The 25,237-nt window shown below is 38.8% G+C and overlaps 2 protein-coding genes across 2 annotated transcripts in view; both read left to right on the forward strand.

Annotated features, from left to right (window-relative positions):
- The first annotated feature begins 4,834 nt into the window (after positions 1–4,834).
- LOC123765267 (tigger transposable element-derived protein 1) lies at positions 4,835–14,190 on the forward strand. The gene is made up of 5 exons (XM_045753795.2): positions 4,835–7,389; positions 10,766–10,906; positions 11,156–11,219; positions 11,846–12,012; positions 13,814–14,190. Exons 1-5 carry the CDS (start codon positions 5,524–5,526, stop codon positions 13,940–13,942), a joined length of 2,367 nt encoding a protein of 788 aa, XP_045609751.2. The 5' UTR covers positions 4,835–5,523; the 3' UTR covers positions 13,943–14,190.
- An 8,315-nt stretch (positions 14,191–22,505) lies between these two features.
- LOC123765272 (uncharacterized) overlaps positions 22,506–25,237 on the forward strand; it is a 45,463-nt gene continuing 42,731 nt past the window's right edge. The window contains exon 1 of the mRNA XM_069338344.1: positions 22,506–24,851. Coding sequence (XP_069194445.1) covers positions 22,986–24,851 — 1,866 coding nt within the window. The 5' untranslated portion in view covers positions 22,506–22,985. The remainder of the gene's footprint in view (positions 24,852–25,237) is intronic.

Here is a 25,237-nt window from a genome sequence, read left to right on the forward strand (position 1 = left end):
CATTTTGGCACAAAACAATGATTTCAAGCTCAACAAGCCACAATGTAGAAATATTTCAAGCTCAACAAGCCACAATGTAGAAATATTTCAAGCTCAACAAGCCACAATGTAGAAATATTTCAAGCTCAACAAGCCACAATGTAGAAATATTTCAAGCTCAACAAGCCACAATGTAGACATATTTCAAGCTCAACAAGCCACAATGTAGAAATATTTCAAGCTCAACAAGCCACAATGTAGAAATATTTCAAGCTCAACAAGCCACAATGTAGAAATATTTCAAGCTCAACAAGCCACAATGTAGAAATATTTCAAGCTCAACAAGCCACAATGTAGAAATGAGAACAGGAGATGCTTTTTCACCCACTGGGTTATTAACCCATGGAACCGCCTACCCGCCCAAGACCTAAATGCCAAAACACTGCTGGATTTAAAAAATATATCTGGAAAAGATCAAGGCAAAGGGGAGGGGGAAAACCTTTGACCAGCCGTCGGCTTCCTGTCCTTATCGAGGCCACTAGGGTTAGTGGCCCTCAGGTAAATCAGCTAAACAATACAATGTTTATTGTCTAGTACTTGTTTTCACAACTCCTATCCACATTTTAGTATCTAGTTCATCTTATGTTTTCCAGTTTGGGACAGGAAACCTTTATGTATATTGAGGCTCCTTCTAGGCCACTGACCCTCCCCAGGATGCAACCCACAATAGTTGCCTAACTCCCAGGGTACCTATTTACTGCTGGGTGAAGAGAAGAATCAGGTGTATAAACAAAACTGCACAAGGCCTTATGTCTTGCTATGGGAATTAAACCCAGGCAGGACGTCTCAGTTGTGACCCCAATGTCACCACAAGGTAATGAGGTCACAGGTGATCCTCAGCCAAGGTAACGAGGTAACAGGTGGTCCTCAGGCAAGGTAATGAGGTAACAGGTGGTCCTCAGCCAAGGTAATGAGGTAACAGGTGGTCCTCAGGCAAGGTAATGAGGTAACAGGTGGTCCTCAGGCAAGGTCATGAGGTAACAGGTGGTCCTCAGGCAAGGTAATGAGGTAACAGGTGGTCCTCAGCCAAGGTCATGAGGTAACAGGTGGTCCTCAGGCAAGGTCATGAGGTAACAGGTGGTCCTCAGGCAAGGTAATGAGGTAACAGGTGGTCCTCAGCCAAGGTAATGAGGTAACAGGTGGTCCTCAGCCAAGGTAATGAGGTAACAGGTGGTCCTCAGGCAAGGTAATGAGGTAACAGGTGGTCCTCAGCCAAGGTCATGAAGCAACAGGTGGTCCTCAGCCAAGGTCATGAAGCAACAGGTGGTCCTCAGCCAAGGTCATGAAGCAACAGGTGGTCCTCAGGCAAGGTAATGAGGTAACAGGTGGTCCTCAGCCAAGGTAATGAGGTAACAGGTGGTCCTCAGGCAAGGTAATGAGGTAACAGGTGGTCCTCAGCCAAGGTAATGAGGTAACAGGTGGTCCTCAGGCAAGGTAATGAGGTAACAGGTGGTCCTCAGCCAAGGTAATGAGGTAACAGGTGGTCCTCAGGCAAGGTAATGAGGTAACAGGTGGTCCTCAGCCAAGGTAATGAAGCAACAGGTGGTCCTCAGCCAAGGTCATGAAGCAACAGGTGGTCCTCAGGCAAGGTAATGAGGTAACAGGTGGTCCTCAGGCAAGGTAATCAATACATAAATGATGGGAATGAGGTAAATGGGATTTATTTCTAGAAGTGTTAGTAGTAAAACAATGTTATTCTTCAGCCCCATTTGTATGATGCAGTTCAGTTTTGGTCGCCATACTTCACATGACATGAATTCACCTAACGAGGTTAGAGAAGGGTGATAAGATGAAACTCTTGGAATTAGAAATATTTTGTTTATTATTATTATTATTATTATATGAAGAGAGATTCAAAAATGGTTCATTTATATTCTCTGGAAAGGCAATGAGTTATGGGTGACGTAGTATAGTATACAAATGGACAAAAAGGGAATAACAAAGGAGATTGAAATTGAAATTGAAATAAGTTTATTGAGGTAAAATACACACAAAGGGATGAGGTAGCTCAAGCTATTCTCACCCCGTTCAGTACATCGTGTTAATATATACATAGACACACATCACAAACAATAAACATATTACCAAACATTCTGAGAGATAAACATCTACATTTCCTAACAAAGGAGATAATAATATGTTAAATAAACCAACACAAAACAGAGTATGAAACAATGGATATAAATGGGGTAAGTTTAGACTTAAAAAAGACCTGGTAAAAACGAATCTGGAAATACATAATAATTTGTTTAGTCAAAAACAGAAAGCCTGAGTATTTTCTCTTGAGCTCTTTCTGCCTTTTTCATTAAGACGTATGTAATTTGCATATTACAACCCCCGCTAGAACAACTAAGTGAATAAACACACCAAGGAAGCAGCCCATAGCAGCTATCTAACTCCCAGATACCTATTTACTGCTAGGTGAACAGGAGCATCAGGGTGAAAGTAACTCTGCCTATTTCTTTTCCGTCATTGCCGGGGGATCGAACCCCGGTCCCGAGGATTACGAGTCCTGATAAGTGCTGAACACTTAGCCACCGGGCGCCCTCTAATGTCTACTATTTCCGGTGTTAACAGTGATGTAAAGTATTAACTCAGAAGTTGGCTGCCTCTTTATCAACAATTATAACTTCCCTGATCTCATCTTTTAAGGATCCAACTGTTTCAAGCACAAGAAGCCACAATGTAAGACAGAAAGCTGATGCTTTTTCGCCCAACAGGGTTATAAACCCATGGAACTGCCTACCCGCCGAAACCGTAAATGCCAAAACATTGCTGAATTTTAAAATTCAGCAGTGATAAAAAAAATCTCGATAAAATCATGAAGACAAATGGGGTGGAGGTGTCTGACAAGCCGCCGGCTTCCTGTCCTGGTCAAGGCCACTAGAAAATCGGTGGCCCTCTGGTAAATACAGGTAAAAATAAGCATAAACAACTTGGGGTCTGTCTTAATATTTGGAGAAAATTGTAATAATAACGTTCAAAAGTTTTCTGCCAAGGTAACAGATATTTCTCACATAGTGTAACAGGTGTTCTTCAGCTATGGTAAAAAGATGTTTCACGTCCTCAAGTTCAAGTATGTTTATTGAGATAAGCAAGAAATACATCTCAAAGGGATAGAGTAGCTTAGGCTATGTCTACCCCCTCTACTTCAAGTCCCTCAAGGGGCGCACAAATTCAGTGAGTAAAATAGACAAATAACATTACAAGAATCCCATTTAACATTGCAGGTTAATATAGTAAGTACAGCATATAAGTGTTACACTCTTGGGGCAAAATTCTTGTAGCTCCTAAGTATACTGTCTATTATACCATTATCACACATCCAAACAATTTGATGTGGTACACTATTTATTTCCTTATTTCTATAGTTATCAATAAGTTGACACTCTAATACATAATGTTCTAAGGTGTGGGCGTGCGGCATACTACATAATTTACACTCCTTATCTTTTTCACTGACATCAACACCGTATTGCCAGATATATTTGTATCCTAATTTTAATCTCATGTAAATTGAATCCTTCCAAGTAAACTTTCCTTTACCATAAGTGAAGGACGAGTTTGTATTTATTACTGAATAATTCTTAAGTGTGTTGCTACTGTCCACCATTGCCATTCTCTTTATCATTTCTTCACCCTCCTGAATCACCTTTAGTCTTGTTTTTATTTGTTTCAATGTTAACTGACATACAACATCATCAAGAGTTTTTTTCAGTGGCTCTCTTCGCTGTGTCATCAACTACCTCATTCAACAGTATTCCCACATGTGAAGGGATCCACATGAATCTTACTTTATACCCAGTTTTTTCTAATTTCTTAACATTCTCTCTACACTCTATCACAATATTCTGATAAACTGGGCGTCTGCTATTTAAAGACTCTAACGCTCCTCTGCTGTCAATAAAGAAGCAAGCATTTTTACCACATTTGACAACTTCCTGTAATCCTGCTAATACACCTTGGAGTTCAGCCTGCGTTGAAGAGACATTGTCAGTTAAGCGGCGTCCAATAACAGTATCTACAGTACCGATGTCAGTGTACTCCCTGATCAAGACTCCACATCCTGCCTTCCCATCCCTAGCTACTGACCCATCACAATATACATGTAGAGGGTTTTCTGTAGGCAGTTTTCTAATTATACAATCATATGTTGTCCTCAGCTCTCCTATTTCATACATACTTTTTTTCTTTTGCAAGGGAGTAATTACTACATCTACATTACAATCCTCCCATGGTGGTGTGAATTGTCTCTTAGGCACATCAATACACTCTGTAATAACATCATACTTTATAACATTAGAGCATAAGGTACTCATATATGCTCTCTTCTTTATCATTACTTCCCACTTGTTGAACCGAGAGGATTAATTCATTAGCTCCCCCACCTCTCATTAATCTAATGGCAGAGGCTACATTTATCTCTGAAATTTTATACTCAATACTCTTCAGATTTTACTCCATCCTCATTATCTCAAAAATAGCATTTCTTGAGGCATCCTAAGATAATTTTCATGGCTTCATTTTGAACCTTCTCCAACTTGCCCATCCTACCTTTACTAAAACAAGAAATAACAGGTGCAGCATAATCAATAAGGAATCTTAATTACAGTATTCAAGTAGCACAGGGACCCCCACTCCCTTTTCCACAGCACGTCAAGGCCTTCAGGGGTTGTAAGAACCTAAGAAACCAATCAGATTACAAAACTAACCGCTCGACACCTTGTACTAATTCTGGGAACTAACCGCTCGACACCTTGCACTAACCGCCCAACTCTGGGAACTAACCGCCCAACTATCTGCTGATGTAAACAAAGAGAGACTTCACGTGGGGCCGAAAACCTTCACGTAAACTGCACGTACTATGAACTCGAGGAGACTGTAGCGATAATATACTCGCTCCAGAAGCATTAGCTTAACGAGAGAAGCAAAGCTCTTCTTAGTACTAATTATGGATACAAACCTTTCCCTACTTGCAGTTAATATTCTTGTCTTTGGAGATGTATGAGGTGAGGTGTTGCCCGAGCATATAAGCAGAGTAGCGAATCTTCTCTTAGTGTCTATGTTTATTGTTACCATACTTTACGTAACAATAGAACCGTTATAAGACTACACGTATTGCCAAGTAGAAGAGACAGCAACTTGTGTTATTGTGAAGAGGAATAGAAAGAGTGACTGGTACTCATAATGCCGTCAGGACTATGATTAAGACGTCACTCCAAGGCGCTGGTAATCGAAGCTCTGTGGAAGATTGCACCTGAGTACGATTTATGAAGACAATTTATTCGGAAAATATTCTTTAATGTACGACGTTCGCTTCAGCTTACTAACTGCTCGTTCATACTTGTCGTTGTAAAATCAAGATCAGTTTAGGCTCATACTCGCCTAGTGATAACCGCGCTTGTAGTCTCTCTCTGAACATATTCATCGTTTTTGTTCTTATTTTCGTGGCTTAACATAAAAGTTCTTAGTGTATATCACGCCATGGGTCCCAAGAAAATCAATAGTAAAGTTCAACCTAAGAGAAAACATGTGAAGATGACAATAGAGCAAAAACAAGAGATCATTCGTAAACATGAAAATGGTATGCGGGTTGTTGAACTTGCTACACAGTACAACAAATCTCAGTCAACGATATCCACCTTAATTGCTAAGAAAAAGGACATTATGAGTGCTAATGTAGCAAAAGGTGTATCAATTATCACGAAACAAAGACCACAAACACTTGAGGATGTGGAAAAGTTATTGTTAACTTGGATAAACGACAAGCAATTATCGGGTGATAGTCTTTCAGAGACTATCATTTGTGAAAAAGCAAGACTATTGCATGATGATCTTATAAAGAAAAGCCCCGGAACGAGTGAGGCAGATACGATAGACTTTAAGGCAAGTAGGGGATGGTTTGAGAAATTTAAGAAAAGAAGTGGTATTCATAATGTTGTGAGGAATGGGAAGGCTGCCAGCTTAGATAAAGAAGTGGCAGAAACATTTGCTGCTGAATTTAAAGAATTTGTAGAGAGTGAGGGATATCTACCACAACAAGTGTTTAAGTGTAATGAGATGGGGCTATTCTGGAAAAAAATGCCAAAGAGGACATACATTACTAAGGAGGAGAAGGCATTGCCCGGACACAAGCCTATGAAAGATAGGCTAACTCTTGTGCTGTGTGGTAATGCAAGTGGGGATTTGAAAATTAAACCCTTGCTTGTTTATCATTCTGAAAATCCAAGTGTTTTCAAAAAATATAATGTGGACAAAAACAAACTGAATGTGATGTGGAGGGCTAATAGTAAGGCATGCGTGACAAGGCAATGTTTTACCGAGTGGGTTAATGAAGTGTTTTGCCCGGCCATCAGAACATATCTGCAGGAGAAAAGTTTGCCACTCAAGGCCGTGCTTCTCCTGGACAATGCTCCTGCTCATCCTCCAGGCTTGGAGGAGTCATTGTTGGAGGAGTTTAGTTTTGTTACAATAAAGTTGCTTCCTTCTAACACCACTCCTATCCAGCCTATGGACAAGAAAATAATTTCTAATTTTAAGAAACTTTACACCAGGGCACTTCTCCGGAGATGTCTTGAAGAGACTTCGGACTCAAGTCTCACCCTCAGTGAGTTCTGGAAAAGCCATTTTCACATTTTGAGTTGTATAAGTCTCATAGACAAAGCCTGGGAAGAAGTGACTCAAAGAACCATGATCTCTGGCTGGAGAAATTTGTGGCCTGTATGTGATCCAGAACGAGACTTTGAGGGGTTTGAGCTTGAACCTGCAGTGCCTCTTGTCGAGGAAATTGTTTCTCTGGGCCTGAGATTAGGCTTGGAGTTGGATGGTGCCGATGTGGAGGAGTTGGTGGAGGAACACAGCGAAGAACTGACCACCGAAGAACTCCTAGCCCTTCACAAGGAGCAGCAACAAGAGACAGCTGAGGCCAGTTCTTCAGGGGAGGAGGAGGAGGCAGTACAGAATGTCCCTTCCTCAACAATTAAGAAGTTGTGTAGAGTATGGGAAGAAATTCAAAGTTTTGTTGAAAAGACTCACCCAGAGCATGCTAAAATAGGCCGTTACCTTAACCTTTTTAATGACACTGTTATGCTTTACTACAGACAATTGTTGTTAAAACGTAGGCAAAAGCAAGTGTCTTTAGACAGATATTTAGTGAGAAAAACAGCCAGACAGCCACAACATGGTCCGAGTGGTATGCCTACAAAACGCAAGAGAGAGAGTACTCCAGAAATGTCAACAGTGCCTGATGTATCTTACAATGGAAGGGAACTCCACATCCAACCACTAACACCTACCCGCCTCCCTCTCTCCTCACCATCTTCCATATGCCGACAAGAATCCTCAATACAGGTAAACCAGTTAAATGTTCTTTTATTTTATTTACACATTATATTTTTCCTTATTGTTTTGTGTTTAAAAAAAAAAATGAGTATTATTCTGTATAAAATGTACTTTCCAGTTATTATATATGGGTGCGAAATGGATTAATTCAATTTACATTACTTCTTATCACTTATTTCTTGTGTGTACAAATATTCAGGTTACGTTGCATTTTTGGGGATGGATTAAATTCATTCCTTTATAGAAATAAAAGTAATTTATTATTAAAAATTATTACTTTTATAAAAATAAATAATATTTACTTTATTTATTTATTTATTTATTTATTTATATACTGTACTGTACAAGAAGGTACATTAGGTTTGTGAGAGTACATAGCATGTTGTGTTTACATTCTTGTAAAGCCACTAGTACGCGCAGCGTTCCGTGCAGGTCCTTAATCTAACATATAATATTAAGTAGGCAATTTCAAGCAAAATTTATAAAATGTTAACAGGTACATTGTAAGAAAAATTTGAGAGATTTGTAGGTATATTAAAGTACATTGATAGTTTTGATTGATAGCAGTGATAGCTTGATTGAGAATTTGACAAAGATGAGTAGGCACTAAAAGCATATTGATAGCACATATATGATGACAGCAATGATCACAATGGTAAAGTTGTATGGCTTAGGTACATATATATATATATATATATATCAGGTGCTTTTGTAGCACTAGATACAGTGTGAGTTTAAAGCACTAGGTAGGAAACTATGACGATGAAATTAGATACTTTTTGGTTTTGTTTTGAATAAGGCAAAAGTTGGACAGCTTTTCAATTCATTATGGAGTGAGTTCCATAGAGTAGGTCCCTTTATTTGCATAGAGTTAATGATGTTAATTGAACATTATCTATCTGAAGCTGAATTTCATTTGTTGATTTGCTTCCAAATAAGATATAGTAGGTCTTTTCTATGTTTAATGAGAGTTTGTTGGTTGACATCTCTAAGTGGACTTTTTTAATTCATTATTCACAACATTATTTAATATGTGTGGGTTGGGGTCCGAGTATATGAGGGTAGTATCATCAGCAAACAATATAGGTTTAAGAATGTTAGAGACATTAGGCAGATCATTGATGTACAGTATATTTTAGTGAGTGTATCATGGCCACAACATCTGTCGGGCTGACTGGTGAAATGAGAAGAGAGTTTGGATAGCTGCCTGAGAGTGAGATATTAACATGTGTCTGAGTCTGTGGGATTTTTCTGGCAGGGTTAGCACCAACCGATGAAAAGAAGCTATTAAATTCAGTTGCCGTTTCTAAATCAGTTGCAGGTGTATAGCCATCGTTTGAGAGTTTTATCTGGTAATGTGAGTGTTGTTTAGTTCCTAGGATGTTAGAGATGGCTTTCCATGTACTTTTCATGTTGCCTTTTGCTTCTTTGCATCTACTCTCATAATAGGAAAGTTTAGCTTTTCTTATGATACTGGGAAGCACTGATGAGTACCTTTTAACTACTTCCTTTGTAACTAGGCCAATCCTAAGTTTCTTTTCATATTCATGTTTCTTGTTGATTGATTGGGATATGCCACTTGTGAGCCACAGATTGTTTATCAGTTACTTGCTTGATGAGCAGGGGATAATGAGTGTTGTAGAGGCTTAGAGTTTTGGAAAGGAAGAGGTTAGCTAATGAATTTATACCCTGTGTATTATTGAATTCAGATTCCCAGTTAATATTGTGAAGTGCATTTGTGAGGTTGCCTATTGCTGCTTCACTGTGTAGCCTGAATGTAAGTTTCTTGTTTTCTGGTAGTGTTATGTCCATGTTTGCTCTAAGGATGGTAGGATAGGGTCAGCTGTTCTGTCAATGATTATACCAGATGCAAGGGGAGCTGTTATGTTAGTCCATACATGATCCAAGGTTATCTTATCTTGAGGTTATATTGAGATGATTTCGGGGCTTAGCGTCCCTGCGGCCCGGTCATCGACCAGGCCTCCTTTATGTTACACATCCTGTGGGAAGCAGCCCATAGCAGCTGTCTAATGCTCAGGTACCTATTTTCTGCTAGGTAACAGGGGCATGAGGATGAAAGAAACATTTTGCCCATTTGTCTCTGGCTCCACCGGGGATTGAACCCGAAACCTCAGGACTACCAATCCGAAGTGCTTTCCACCCAGCTGTCAGCTGCCCTACGCTGACAGGTAGTGGCAGATGTTTGAGTGACTCAGGTGGGCTTGGTGATTGTGGGGATTAGCATACAGGCGTTCATGCTGTTTAGGAAACAGTCGACTTGGGGGCTACAGTATTTTGTTGACTTAGGTCAATTTTGAAGTCTCCTCCAAGAATGATGTGATAGGTACATTGGTACAAATAGGTACCAATAGTACAAAAAGGTACAAATAGGCACATTGTAGCAGAATTTGAGATCAATATAATCCCATCAGTATAAATTAATAGTATTGATTATGCTGGTGAAGTTGCATGTCTTGTAGAAGTGCAGTTACAGGACAACCCTTCCTCCGAATTGACAGTACGATTTAATACTAAGTGTAATAAGTACACTTTCTTACTGTCATAAACAGTGCATAATTGCACTTATGGGGCTGTTACATTTACCCAACCCCCTCCCCTGATTTAATTCTCCTCGTTTTCTGTTAAGATACTCAGAATTTTAGGATGAAGTTTTCAATTTCAATTGGCAATACACAAGTTTTAAATATCAGGAATTTCTTTTTCAGGTTTATTAAAAATATAGATTTTATACAAAATTTTAAAATATCCTGAGTTACTTTACAATTTATTGATATATTTTAGTTTTGTTTTATTAGTTTTATAAAACTGTAATATCAATATAGTTATAGGTTAAGTATTAATTGTAATTAAGAAGCAATAAAATTATTATCTTCAAAACCTAAGATGGTTAGGTGAGGTTGTGGTTTTCTATTCAGTTTTTCAGGTAAACTCAAATATTCACAATATATTTGACAGTACGATTTAATACTAAGTGAAAATAAGTACAATTCCTAATTGCTATGAATAGTACATAATTGCACTTATGTATTTGTCTTCTTACATTTACCACCCCATTTTTGGAGGACGGGCTGTACAGGATGAGAACTATCCTTGTGGTGTGCCGTCTTCCCATTACTCTTTGTCATATAACCCTTTGAAACTACTGATGGTTTTGGTCCCCCACAACTTTCTCACTGAACTTGTTCCAACTGTCTACCACTCTGTAAAAGAGAACTTTCTAATATTTTTGGGGCACCTTTTTTTTTCTTAGGTTAAATCTGTGTCCTCTTTTTCATAAAGTTGCTCGTTTCAGGAATTTCAGAAAACAGGTTACATGACCAGCAATCACAAATGATGTTATTGTAAAAGCATTATTTTCTTGTAGGTATCTCGCTCTGGCCGGGTGAGTAAGAAGTCAACAAAGATGGCCATCGCTGATTCACCAGAAGGAAGCGAGACTCGTTGCCAGCAGAATACTGAAGAGACTCAACAGTCCTGCAAGGACATTAAAGTTGAAGAAACTATGGTGAGCGGCACTCTCTCATCTTGCAGTTATTAGTCATATGTTGTTATTATTGTTAATGTATTATTATAACTTTGTTATAGTACTCTTATTATTACTGTACAGTATTCATATTTTTTAAATTTTCAGGAAGATGACACATGCATAGGCTGAGCTTGCTGCTTGGATGAAATTATTATTAATGTATTATTATACCTTTGTTATAGTACTGTACTTTTATTATTACTGTATTCATATTTTTAATATTTTCAGGAAGATGACACATGCAGAGGCTGGGCTTGCTGCACAGACGACAATGAAATTAAGGTGAAACATGGTAAGAGTCATTTAATGTATTTAATAATAAACTAGTAAGTGAAGCACACAGGAGTACAGTACATGATCATTGGGGAAAACAGCAGTATGTTTCTCTCTAATGCATGGTGGGGGTCAACGCAGATACAGATGAATCATTAGAATTACAGTCCAGAATCGTTCTCTGATTATCTGAAGTAGAGAGGACACTATAGTACTAATAGCAATATTAAATATTGATTTTCAAATACTGTAGACAAAAAAAATTAATAACAGTTTTAACCAAGATTGTTTTCCATGTGACTTTTCAGACTGGCCCAATTTTATGCACATTTCCGCATTATCCAGAAACTCTAATAAATTCCCTTCCACATCAACCATAATTCTGTTACAGCTGAAGTTTGCTGTTGGACAGGAGACAGACTAAGAGTGTTCCATCCTTTAGGGATTAGCTCAAAGGTTCTGTTGGGCCACAATGTCGTGTCTTCCTAGTTTGACACTTCCTGTTAGGAAGTTGAGCCAAGCTTTGTATACCTGGTCTTGAGGTAAGATGTATTTTGTTAATGTGGCACCATTGACCTCACTCTTATGGCTCCAGAGAAGTTGTGCTGTATCATTCAGTGAATCTGTTTATTCATTTCTCAACAGAGCCGTTGGAAGTGGAGGGTCAGGCAGATTCTAGTGACTGCTCTCATAATATGCGTGTTATGGGAGAGGAAGACAGACAAGATATGGGAGAGGAAGACAGAAAAGACCTCGTCTTCATTGACATTAACTCTATGAATGTGAAAAGTGAAACGTCTGATCACAACCAGGTAGAAGTTGTCAAAATTATATTGTGATCGTTTTATCTTTGATTACAGCTCTTTATTTATATTATGTACTTTATGACAATTTAATCACAAAGATGCTCAAGAAGATAACCTCAAGAAGGAAGGTTATACCAGTATTGTGTATCTATGAGAAAATATTGAAGCTGTCATCATGGACAAGTTAGTAGTGCATGTGCCTGAGGCTCTCGGGGATATTGGTCTTGACCTCATTGATGGCTTTAATATTATGTCAGGAACTGTATCCTCCAAAGAATTACTTTATAATGTCGAAAGGTCTAAATACTTTTGAATTAATCTATTTTCAGTGTTATGTAATGTTTGAACACCTTCTCATATTGTCTTGAAACTTTCAATATTTATGTATAGTGGTGTGAGGAAGATCCCTATAGTTATTGGTCCATGTGTCCCCTGGTGGTGGTGTGAGGAAGATCACTATAGTTATTGGTCCATGTGTCCCCTGGTGGTGGTGGTGGTGTGAGGAAGATCCCTATAGTTATTGGTCCATGTGTCCCCTGGTGGTGGTGGTGGTGTGAGGAAGATCCCTATAGTTATTGGTCCATGTGTCCTCTGGTGGTGGTGTGAGGAAGATCCCTATAGTTATTGGTCCATGTGTCCTCTGGTGGTGGTGTGAGGAAGATCCCTATAGTTATTGGCCCATGTGTCCCCTGGTGGTGGTGTGAGGAAGATCCCTATAGTTATTGGTCCATGTGTCCTTTGGTGGTGGTGTGAGGAAGATCCCTATAGTTATTGGTTCATGTGTCCTTTGGTGGTGGTGGTGTGAGGAAGATCCCTATAGTTATTGGTCCATGTGTCCTTTGGTGGTGGTGTGAGGAAGATCCCTATAGTTATTGGTCCATGTGTCCCCTGGTGGTGGTGGTGTGAGGAAGATCCCTATAGTTATTGGTCCATGTGTCCCCTGGTGGTGGTGGTGGTGTGAGGAAGATCCCTATAGTTATTGGTCCATGTGTCCCCTGGTGGTGGTGGTGGTGTGAGGAAGATCCCTATAGTTATTGGTCCATGTGTCCCCTGGTGGTGGTGGTGTGAGGAAGATCCCTATAGTTATTGGTCCATGTGTCCCCTGGTGGTGGTGGTGGTGTGAGGAAGATCAGTATAGTTATTGGTCCATGTGTCCCCGCTGGTGATATAGTGGTATAAGAAAGATCAGTATAGTTAGTGAGCAATATTTAAAAAACTAACATTGGTGACCCAGACATTGTATGTATACCCTGATGACGGAATGATCACATTCCGTCATCAGGGAATATGATGGAATGATACTCTCAGACATTTTGCTTTTGATTCATTAATGTGTTTGTTGCAAACAATAAGCCAAAGTTAATATGGCTGAAAATTAGACACCCAACCGACAAATCTGAAAATTGATTAAGTTTTAGTGTGGTGCAGATCATTATAAGGTTGAGCAACCATTATACAACTTCACACTCTTCATGGACAGACGGAAACGTCGCCAATACCTTTATTTTTCAGATCTGTGGGTTGGGTGTCTGATGTGTATTTTTATTTTTAACGAGAACCATTAAAAGATACGGTATTTTTATTTGGAATTGATTTGTCATTTATCATAGAACTTTACAGTATACTACTGTATGTAACTTTTTATCCTTAAACATTAACTCTAATATGTTTAAAATTGGAAATTGTTAATAATTTGCTATTTCCATATAATAATTATAATAATCATAAAATATATTTAACATACTGGGATTTATTTGTATGTGTAGAGATTTCATATTAACCCTTGTATTGTGTATATCATCCTCAGATGATATTAGATGCTCCGCAACATTTCAAACTCTCGCCTGGTACACGAAGATCCCCTTCTGCACCTGAGGCATCCAGTGCACATCAGCCACCCGAGACAAAATTTGTGGGTATGTCGCCAAGAACATAGTAACGACAAGCAGCACACGCAGCTTGAGCTCTCAAGCTGGTTATGCTACTCAGCCCTCAGCATCACCTACACACAACGAAAGTTATAAAGTTGACGATTATGAGCCCCTAAATGATGATTCAGAGAGTGTTGATATATGATCTGTACAACACTCAAAAAGCACATGAAGAAACAGAAAGCAGAAGAAATGTGTATAGTATTTTTTTATGTTGTATTTTTTATATTTTAATAAATTGTAAAAGATGAAATAGTGTATTTTTCAAAGTAAACATGTTTGTGTATTTAAGAGTGGCACAGTATAAGCTATATGACATCTGAAGTGTGAACACCAACACTTAACTACATAATACCTGGAATGTGAGCAAATGGACACAAATGGAATGGGGTTACAAATATACACACCTCTCAATGGTGCTGCCTTGATGTGGTGAGTGTGGTTCTCATGGACATGTGCTTATGGCTTGTGCTTCCGTCATCTACCTGCTATGATGGTGCACGAGTGAATTATGCCCATGTGGCACACGGGCAACACATTTCCTTGGTAGGGAATCGGTGGTAAAAGGGAAGGTTCAGCGTGGCCCATCAGAATCAATCGGCTCATTTGGCTAGCTTGCCTGGTTAGATATTGAGTGAAGTGGGCATTGTGGGGTTGATAACCCTTATTGGTTCCTGGGGTAATCTTCAGACACCTCAGTGGTTACCTATGTTTACTGTCTTGTTACCCCAGAAGTTGCCCATGTGCTTGTACCTCTCTTTGTTGGACTTCTCAGTGGAAGGAGGTACAGGGTTGTAAAGTCCAATTTCTGAGTATTTTCATGTCTTCCGAAAGCATTCCTTCTTCTCAGGTTCGTGTATTGGGTGACTAGCCTCCTCCCCCTCCCCCTTGGGTCAAGTGTGGCTGTGATGAATGAATGAGCTCCATTGCACTGACTATGATGTGCCCAGACCCAGCCATGTCTTTGGTTCAACCTACCAATCCACTCCAATCCCCAGCCACTTTCTTGGCAAGGTCAAGCCCCAAGTTGCCAGTGGTGACAACCTCATCACCTGGAGTGACTCCATCTTTGGTTTTTGGTTAAAAGGTTTCTATACCTTCTATATTCCTCGTTAATTGGAGTCCATGGCGCTCTCGCAATCAAGCCTACATATTTCCCCTTAATCACTGCTATGTACAGTACCAGGATCTGTTTAGCCCTGATACGTGGCCTAAGTACACTGTTTTGGTATCTCTCATGATGACCTTACCTGCCATGATGATTTACAAATCCACAAACCTCTTGTAGACGCTTTGGGTATATATGTTACATTTAATCCTACCTAGTTTGTCTCGCACATTGTTGAGGCCCCTTCAAAGGCAATGGCTGCCCACCAGCTGCCCTGTCTTGCATATTGGGTCCCCAGTATGGGTCTAAAATGTCTAATTAAATGCAAGCATCGGCACAGTTGTTCTTTCTTCTCAACTGGGCACAGAGACCTTGAAGACTTATGATGATATTAAGTACCTCCTCCAAGGCCAAGGTTATCCAATCTTCCAGGTTGATGTATTCTCCAGTCTTCATCATGGTCATCTCTCTCATTCCCTTAGAATTTATAAAAGCACATTTGATAGATCCTCAATCTTCTTCCCTGCAGACTCCAATCCTTTCTATATAAACAATTCAGAGGTTGGCTGCCTTTTTTATCGTCAGCTAGAACCTGGTTGCTCTCATCTCTTAAGGGTCCTACCGAGTCTTTGTTCTTAGTTTTGCTTAAAGGGGCATAAAAAGACTGTCTTTATATTTTGAGTAAGCTTTAATAATAATCTCAAGTTTTCTGCCAAGGTAACATATATTTTTCACATAAGATAAGATGTTTATACAGGTAAAGATACATACATTGGTTAATACTGAGAACAAAAGCATAACTTGAATTTAAAAAAGGTAAACAAGAAAAGGAGAATGATGATAATTACATGATGGATGGAAAATCAGAAAATGTAACAGAACTGCAGAGGGAATTTTAACTAAATAAGCAGAAATTACAATTTGTTTTAAGTTTATACATGGCAGATATCAACAGTTAAACAAGATTCTCAATAATTAATAGTTTGAAAATAGCAAGACATAGGTGGACATTTATGAGGTAAGGTAGGTTACATGGAGTTTATTAGGTAATACTTAGTTTTCTCTTAAACTTCTCTTAAACTAAGAGAGGTACAACCTTTGAAATTATTGGGAATGTCATTCCACATTCTGGGTCCCTTGATTTGTAGAGCATTTCTAGTTTGGTTATGTTGCACTCTTGGAATATCATATAGGTACAGTATTTGTTTTTAGTAGAGCCCAAGGGTTCTGTTAAAACATTCTAGGAAGCATTTAAGGTCTGGATTGACATTACAGTTCAGAGTTTTATATATTTTAGAGTACACTTGAGAGGATGTGCAGTGACTTAACATCTATCATATTCAAAGATTTAAGTAGGGGGGGCGAGTGCTGTCTGGGGCCAGAGTTTGTTATTGTTCTAATAGCAGATTTGTGTTGAGTAACTAGAGGACGTAGATGATTTTGGGTAGTAGAACCCCGAACATAGGTACCGTAATTGAGATAAGGATAGATGAGAGAGTAATAGTGTTACAAGGGCAATGTGAGGTACATAATGTCTGATCTTAGAAAGAATGCCAACAGTTTTAGAAACTTTTTTGCAATACACCTGTCCAGTATTTTGAATGTGGCACTGGAAATTCAGCTTGTTGAAATTCAGATGAGAACACCAAGGAATTTACTATCTACTTTGTTACTAATTTGGCTACTGTTAATTCTTAGATTAATATGATATGAGGATTTATTACCAAACAAAATATAAAAGGTTTTGTCAATGTTAAGGTTGAGTTTGTTAGCAATTAGCCAAAGATGGACTTAATTTGGTTCGGTATCCACTGTATCATTCAGAATAAGAGAGTCAGGACTGGAGAAAATGAAGATTGGGTCACTAGCAAATGAAATTAGCTTGAGGTGTTGAAAAGCATTTGGAAGGTCACTAATGTAGATGAGAAAGAGAGCCAATATACTGCCCTATGGAATACCAATCTTTACTGGTTAGGCTGGGAGAAATGAAATCATTCACAGAAACATTAGAGCCTGTCACTAAGGTAAGACTGAAGGTATTGCAGGGTATTACCTCTGACTCCATAATGATGTAATTTAAGAAAAAGGTTTTGGTGGTTGACAGTGTCGAAAGCCTTAAGTAGGTCAACAAATAACCCAACAGGGAACTCATTTTTATCAAGAGCTGCATGTATCAAGTTAATCATACTAATCTGCATCATTAGTGCTTTTTTGGGTCTGAAGCCATATTGGCAAGAGCTAAATATATTGTGTTTGGCTATTTAAGAGTAAAGCTGCTTGTAGATTAGCTTTTCAAATATTTTTGACAAGGTTGGCAGAATTGATATAGGTCTGAGATTGTTGACATCATTGAGATCACCACATTTATGGAATAGGGTTACTCTCGCTTTTTTTAGAATATCCAGAAATGTTTGGAATTCAAGTGATTTGTTGTAGAGCATTGCAATGGCTGGAGATAGAAATCTAGAGGCTTTCTTGTAGATTAGAGTTGGTATCTCAACAAGGGCACTTGACTTTGTTTTAAGTTTTAGTTTAGTTCATTTATTATTCACCCCATACCCAGCTTGTGAGTTGTATTGGAATGGGTTACAGATGCACATAATGGACTCAGGGGCTGAACCCCAACAATTCATTTAGCTTAACAAGTTACAGTCTTGATGAGATAGTAACAAAATTCAATGCATATCGTCACATCATCAATGGGCTCGACACCGACCACAAGTACAGTTTCTAAGTTAAGCAACTGACATATGTATAGAGCTAGTGTCACAATTGATAAGTTTATCCTGCACACCGCCCCCCATCCAGTGGGCAGCGGTGGATAGGTTACAATAACTTAGATAGTTTGATAACGTACAGTTAGCAAACTGGGGATATTTGGCTAAGACTTCTGGCAGCAGATCATTTTGAATGAAATATTTACACATTGCTGGAACATTTGTTATAGAATTGTTTCTGAATTCAAGTAATCTTTCGCAGTCCATCACATAGTGACGGAGGGTGTGCGAATAATTTTGTTGACACAGTTTACATTTGGTCAGGTCTACATCAGCAGATAACGAGAATTCCCAGAGATACTTGTAACCGAGTCTAAGCCGAGCAGTAGTACTGTAACATCTAGAAGTCTGCTGATTTTATTGGATGAACCATAGATGTGTGGCTCCTCTTGTATGATAGTATAATGATGATGATTGGAATTACTGGTGTTGATTTTACTTTGCCTCAGATCTACAAAGTGATCTAGGCATCTAGTGGTGCCAGAGCTACTGGCATCTAGGGGTGCCAGTAGCTCTGTGGACAGAATGCTGGACAAGTAATCCTGTGTCCCGGGTTCGATTCCCGGTGCTGACGAGAAACAAAATGGGCAGTTTCTTTTACCCTGATGCCCCTGTTACCTAGCAGTAAATAGGTACCTGGAGTTAGACAGCTGTTATGGGATGTTTCCTTGGGGTGTGTGTGGAAAAAAATAGTAGTTAGTAACAGTTGATTGATTAACAGTTGGGAGGCGAGCCAAAAGACCAGAGCTCAACCCCCACAAGCACAACTAGGTGAATACAAGATTTTATTGAAGTTCTTGGTGTTCTATTGCTCTCAGACTGCTTATTGACTATCCAAGGTTATATTCAATTTCTCCTTTAAAGGCAGATTCTTCAGCTAACTCATTAGCTCATTCATGCATTCTGAGGCCAACATGAGATGTATTCTACATGAAATGGACTCTGTTACTATCATTAATAATTTTGTTGTATTTGTGTCTAGCTTCAGACACGAGCATGTTACAGTTATGTCTTCAAGAGTTGAGAGCATTTAAGGATGATAAGGAGTCACTTACAATTAATGTATCAAGTTTGGAGACTTGTACACATTTCAGTGCAAGGATCAAGGCAAATAGTTCAGTCTGAAGGGTAGAGGCCCAATTGTTTATACGGACTCCCCACTCAAAGTACAAGCCATCGCCCATTGTCAGAACAACTGCACTTCCAGCTGCACCCGTGGGGCGGTGTAGGGAACCATCAGTGTATATAATTTGAAAGAGAGAATGCTCTGTGGACAGAGCATCAATATGGCTTAAGGCGTTGAGCTTTGCCTCAAGACGAATCTTGGGCTGATCTCTAATTTGCTTCTTGGGTGGAAAGGGAGGGATTAAAACTGGAAAGGGTGTAACCTCCCATGGTGCAGGAAACTGCCGTTGTTGTTTCTCTTGGTACAGATCATGAACCAGATACATTCTGAGTTGAGTTCCAGTTTTTGTTATCCATTTGGAACAATGCTGATCTTCAATAAAGAAATTCTGGAGGGCTTCTGTGCAAGGATTAGGATGAGTTAGCCTAAGCATTTTTATACCAATTTGACAGTTAATTTCAGTAACACAATCAACGACGCTCGAATTATTAAGTTCCTTTCTCATATTAAGTATCTTTGTGGTACAAGGGCACCCAAGGATTATCCTCAAGGCTTCGTTCTGCACTTTTTCAGGCCCTCCAAGTTTTCTTTCAGGCATCAAAACAAGCAGAGGTGCAGCATAATCCACTAAAGATCTGATGTATGCAAAGTACATCATTTTAACAATTCTGGCATTTATTTATTTATTTATTTATATACAAGAAGGTACATTGGGTTAGAGAGAATACATAGCATGGTATTTACAATCTTGTAAAGCCACTAGTACGCGCAGCGTTTCGGGCAGGTACTTAATCTAACAGATAATTTTAAGTAGGTAAATTCTAGCAGAATTAATAAAATTATAACAGATACATTGCAAGAAAAAAGAAAATGAAGTGGGAGAGATTAGTGGGTATATTAAAGCACATTGGTAGCTCTGATTGACTGCATTGACAGCTTGATTGGTAATTTAGACAAGATTAATAGGCACCATAAAGCAAATTGATAGCGCATACTGTATAAGAAGACAGCAATGATCACAATGGTAAAGTTGTTTGAATTGGGTACATAAAGATTGGGAGATTGGGTAGCACTAGATACAGTGCAATTTTAAAGCAACAAGGTAAAAAACTATGAAGATGAAATTAGGTCCTTTTTAGTTTTGTTTTTGAATGACGCGAAAGTTGGACAACTTTTCAATTCATTAGGAAGTGAGTTCAATAGACTGGGTCCCTTTATTTGCATAGAGTGTTTACACAGATTAAGTTTGACTCTGGGTATATCAAAGAGATATTTATTTCTGGTGTGGTGATAATGGGTCCTATTACATCTGTCCAGGGAGAGTTTCAGAGCAGGATTTGCATTTAAGAACAGGGTTTTGTAAATGTAGCTGAAACAAGAGAATTTGTGGAGTGAGATTATGTTTAGCATGTTTAGGGAGGTAAACAAGGGGGCTGTGTGTTGTCTGAAAGCAGAATTTGTTATTAGTCTGATAGCAGATTTTTGCTGGGTAATGATGGACTTGAGGTAAATAAATATATAAATAAATAATAAATAAATAAATAAATGTTTATTCAGGTAAGGTACATACATACAAGAGATTTTTTACAAAAATTGCTAGGTTTATAGATAGAGCTAGTACATACAATGCCTAAAGCCACTATTACGCAAAGTGTTTCGGGCAGGAAAAACAATAAAGACTAAAACTTAATGCTAATTGAGTTTAAAGTATAAATATATAAAGTAGTATAGTATAGTATAAAAGTATTCATACAGTCTCCGTGGTGTAGTGGTAAGACACTCACCTGGCATTCCGCGAGCGCTATGTCATGGGTTCATATCCTGGCCGGGAAGGATTTACTGGGCGCAATTCCTTAACTGTAGCCTCTGTTTAACGCAACAGTAAAATGGGTACTTGGTTGTAAAAACAATTCATCATGGGGATCGTATTCCAGGGACCATAGGATTAAGAACCTGCCCGAAACGCTATGCATACTAGTGGCTGTACAAGAATGTAACAACTCTTGTATATATCTCAAAAAAAAAAAAAAAAAAAAATGTGTTGAGAACAAATAAAAATAAAAATAAGAAAGGAGGGAACATGGCTGAAAAAGCAGCACGAATATAATTAGGTCGACAAACAGCGGTGTTTAATAAAAAAAAACAGACATAGGTTGACAATAGAGGGGTAAGGTAGGTTACAGGCAATTTATTAGGTAGTGCTTCTTTTTATCTTAAATTGGTTGAGAGAGGTACAGTCTTTAACATGGTTGGGAAGGTCATTGCACATTGCACATATATAGGAAATTCACTTCCAAGGAAATTCACTTCCAAGGCTTCAATAGTTATTTTGATTATTGTGCACAGTCTGTCTGTGTGCACACAGTCATACATGGGATGTAGTGAAACCCTATCACTAGTAACATTTAAGAGACATGATAATAATGAATGATCAATAGATGCATGGCTCTTTTTATCAAATGTGATTTTTTTCTCAGTGGCCTTCCTTGTATAACCAAAATAGGTAATGGGAAACATCCTTAGCTTGGCTGTTTTATTTACTTTATCTTATGAATATGTTAGCGATATGTAATATGTGAATATGTTAGACATTAAGTCACTGCACATTCTCTCATGTGTATTATACATATATAAAACGCTAAACTGTAATGCCAATCCTGATCTCAAAAGCTTCATAGAAGGTTGTAACAGAACCCATGAGCACCACACCAGAAATAAATACAGTTTTGATATTCCTAGAGTACGACTTAATCAAACTAGAAATGCTCTACAAATCAAGGGACCCAAAATGTGGAATGACCTTCCCAACCATGTTAAAGACTGTACCTCTCTCAACCAGTTTAAGATGAAAACTAAACACTACCTAATAAATTCCCTGTAACCTACCTTACCCCTCTATTGTCAACCAATGTCTGTTTTTTTTAAAGAGCGCTGTTTGTCGACAGAATTGCATTTGTGCTGCTTTTTCAGCTATGTTTTCATTCCATGTTTTCATTTTACTCTTTATGCTCAATTAGTATTAAGCTTTAGTCATTTAAGTTTTTCCTGCCCGAAACGCTTTGTGTCATAGTGGCTTTAGGCATTGTATGTACTAGCTCTAACTATAAATCCATCACTCTTTGTAAAATCTCTTTTATGTATGTACCTTACCTAAATCAACATTTTTATTTTTTTTATTTTTTGATTCTGGGTCCCTTGATTTGTAGAGCATTTCTAGTTTGATTAAGTCGTACTCTAGGAATATCAAAACTGTATTTATTTCTGGTGTGGTGCTCATGGGTTCTGTTACAACCTTCTATGAAGCTTTTAAGGTCAGGATTGGCATTACAGTTCAGCGTTTTATATATGTATAATAAACATGAGAGAATGTGCAGTGACTTAATATCTAACATATTCAGAGATCATTACATAGGATCACACCATCGTAATTGGATAGGAGTATTGGTTACATAGTGTAACAGGTGTTTTTCAGCTATAGTAAAAGATGTTTCACAGCTAAGGAAACAGATCAGATTCCAAAACTAAGCGCTCGACACCTTGTACTAACCGCCCAACTCTGGGAACTAACCGACCAACTATCTGCTGACACAACATAAACAAAGAGAGACCACGTGAGGTTGAAAACTTTCACCTAAACTGCACGTACCATAAACACGAAGAGACTACACGTATTGCCAAGTAGAAGAGTCAAAACCTTGTGTTATTGTGAAGAGAAATAGAAAGAGTGACTGGTACTCATAATGCCGTCAGGACCATGATTAAGACGTCACTCCAAGACACTGATAATCGAAGCTCTGTGGAAGATTGCATCTGAGTACGATTTATGAAGACAATTTATTCGGAAAATATTCTTTAATGTACGACGTTCGCTTCAGCTTACTAACTGCTCGTTCATACTTGTCGTTGTAAAGTCAAGATCAGTTTAGGCTCATACTCGCCTAGTGATAACCGCGCTTGTAGTCTCTCTCTGAACATATTCATAGTTTTTGTTCTTATTTTCGTGGCTTAACATAAAAGTTCTTAGTGTATATCACGCCATGGGTCCCAAGAAAATCAATAGTAAAGTTCAACCTATTAGAAAATATGTGAAGATGACAATAGAGCAAAAACAAGAGATCATTCGTAAACATGAAAATGGTATGCGGGTTGTTGAAGTAGCTAAGCAGTACAACAAATCCACGTCAACGATATGCACTATACTTGCCAAGAAGAAGGTCATTATGAGTGCTAATGTGGCAAAAGGTGTAAGAACAATCACAAAACAAAGACCACAAACACTTGAGAATGTGGAAAAGTTGTTGTTAATTTGGATAAACAGCAAGGAGTTAGAGGGTGATAGTGTTTCAGAGGCCATCATTTGTCAGAAAGCCAAGTTATTGTACGAACACCTTGTAAAGAAAACCCCCGGAATGAGTGAGGCAGATACAATAGACTTTAAGGCAAGTAGGGGATGGTTTGAGAAATTTAAGAAAAGAAGTGGTATTCATAATGTTGTGAGGAATGGGAAGGCTGCCAGCTTAGATAAAGAAGTGGCAGAAACATTTGCTGCTGAATTTAAAGAATTTGTAGAGAGTGAGGGATATCTACCACAACAAGTGTTTAAGTGTAATGAGATGGGGCTATTCTGGAAAAAAATGCCAAAGAGGACATACATTACTAAGGAGGAGAAGGCATTGCCCGGACACAAGCCTATGAAAGATAGGCTAACTCTTGTGCTGTGTGGTAATGCAAGTGGGGATTTGAAAATTAAACCCTTGCTTGTTTATCATTCTGAAAATCCAAGTGTTTTCAAAAAATATAATGTGGACAAAAACAAACTGAATGTGATGTGGAGGGCTAATAGTAAGGCATGCGTGACAAGGCAATGTTTTACCGAGTGGGTTAATGAAGTGTTTTGCCCGGCCATCAGAACATATCTGCAGGAGAAAAGTTTGCCACTCAAGGCCGTGCTTCTCCTGGACAATGCTCATGCTCATCCTCCAGGCTTGGAGGAGTCATTGTTGGAGGAGTTTAGTTTTGTTACAATAAAGTTCCTTCCTTCCAACACCACTCCTATCCAGCCTATGGACAAGAAAATAATTTCTAATTTTAAGAAACTTTACACCAGGGCACTTCTCCGGAGATGTCTTGAAGAGACTTCGGACTCAAGTCTCACCCTCAGAGAGTTGTGGAAAAGCCATTTTCACATTTTGAGTTGTATAAGTCTCATAGACAAAGCCTGGGAAGAAGTGACTCAAAGAACCATGATCTCTGGCTGGAGAAATTTGTGGCCTGTATGTGATCCAGAACGAGACTTTGAGGGGTTTGAGCTTGAACCTGCAGTGCCTCTTGTCGAGGAAATTGTTTCTCTGGGCCTGAGATTAGGCTTGGAGTTGGATGGTGCCGATGTGGAGGAGTTGGTGGAGGAACACAGCGAAGAACTGACCACCGAAGAACTCCTAGCCCTTCACAAGGAGCAGCAACAAGAGACAGCTGAGGCCAGTTCTTCAGGGGAGGAGGAGGAGGCAGTACAGAATGTCCCTTCCTCAACAATTAAGAAGTGGTGTAGAGTATGGGAAGAAATGCAAAGTTTTGTTGAAATGACTCACCCAGAGCATGCTAAAATAGGCCGTTGCCTTAACCTTTTTAATGACACTGTGATGCCTCACTTCAGACAATTGTTGTTAAAACGTAGGCAAAAGCAAGTGTCTTTAGACAGATATTTAGTGAGAAAAACAGCCAGACAGCCACAACATGGTCCGAGTGGTATGCCTACAAAACGCAAGAGAGAGAGTACTCCAGAAATGTCAACAGTGCCTGATGTATCTTACAATGGAAGGGAACTCCACATCCAACCACTAACACCTACCCGCCTCCCTCTCTCCTCACCATCTTCCATATGCCGACAAGAATCCTCAATACAGGTAAACCAGTTAAATGTTCTTTTATTTTATTTACACATTATATTTTTCCTTATTGTTTTGTGTTTAAAAAAATATGAGTACAATGGGACCTCGACTTACGATGCTAATCCGTTCCCAGAGATGGATCGTAAGTCGAAGCGTTTTTTCCCATAAGAAATAAAGGGAATTGAATTAATCTGTTCCCCACCCTCCAAAATATTAACATACAAATACATTTTATACTGAATACAATTTTTTTTTCTAACTACAATGCAGTACTAAAGTTACTCTTACCTTTATGGAGGGCTCTTGATGGCGTATGGAAGATGGTGATGAGGGGGAGGAGGAGAGTTGTTACTGTTTGGAAGGGGAGTCCCCTTCCATTATCACATTAGGCAGTGATGTTT

This window comes from Procambarus clarkii, chromosome 5 (genome assembly GCF_040958095.1).
Source record: "Procambarus clarkii isolate CNS0578487 chromosome 5, FALCON_Pclarkii_2.0, whole genome shotgun sequence".
In the NCBI taxonomy this organism is placed as follows: domain Eukaryota; kingdom Metazoa; phylum Arthropoda; class Malacostraca; order Decapoda; family Cambaridae; genus Procambarus; species Procambarus clarkii.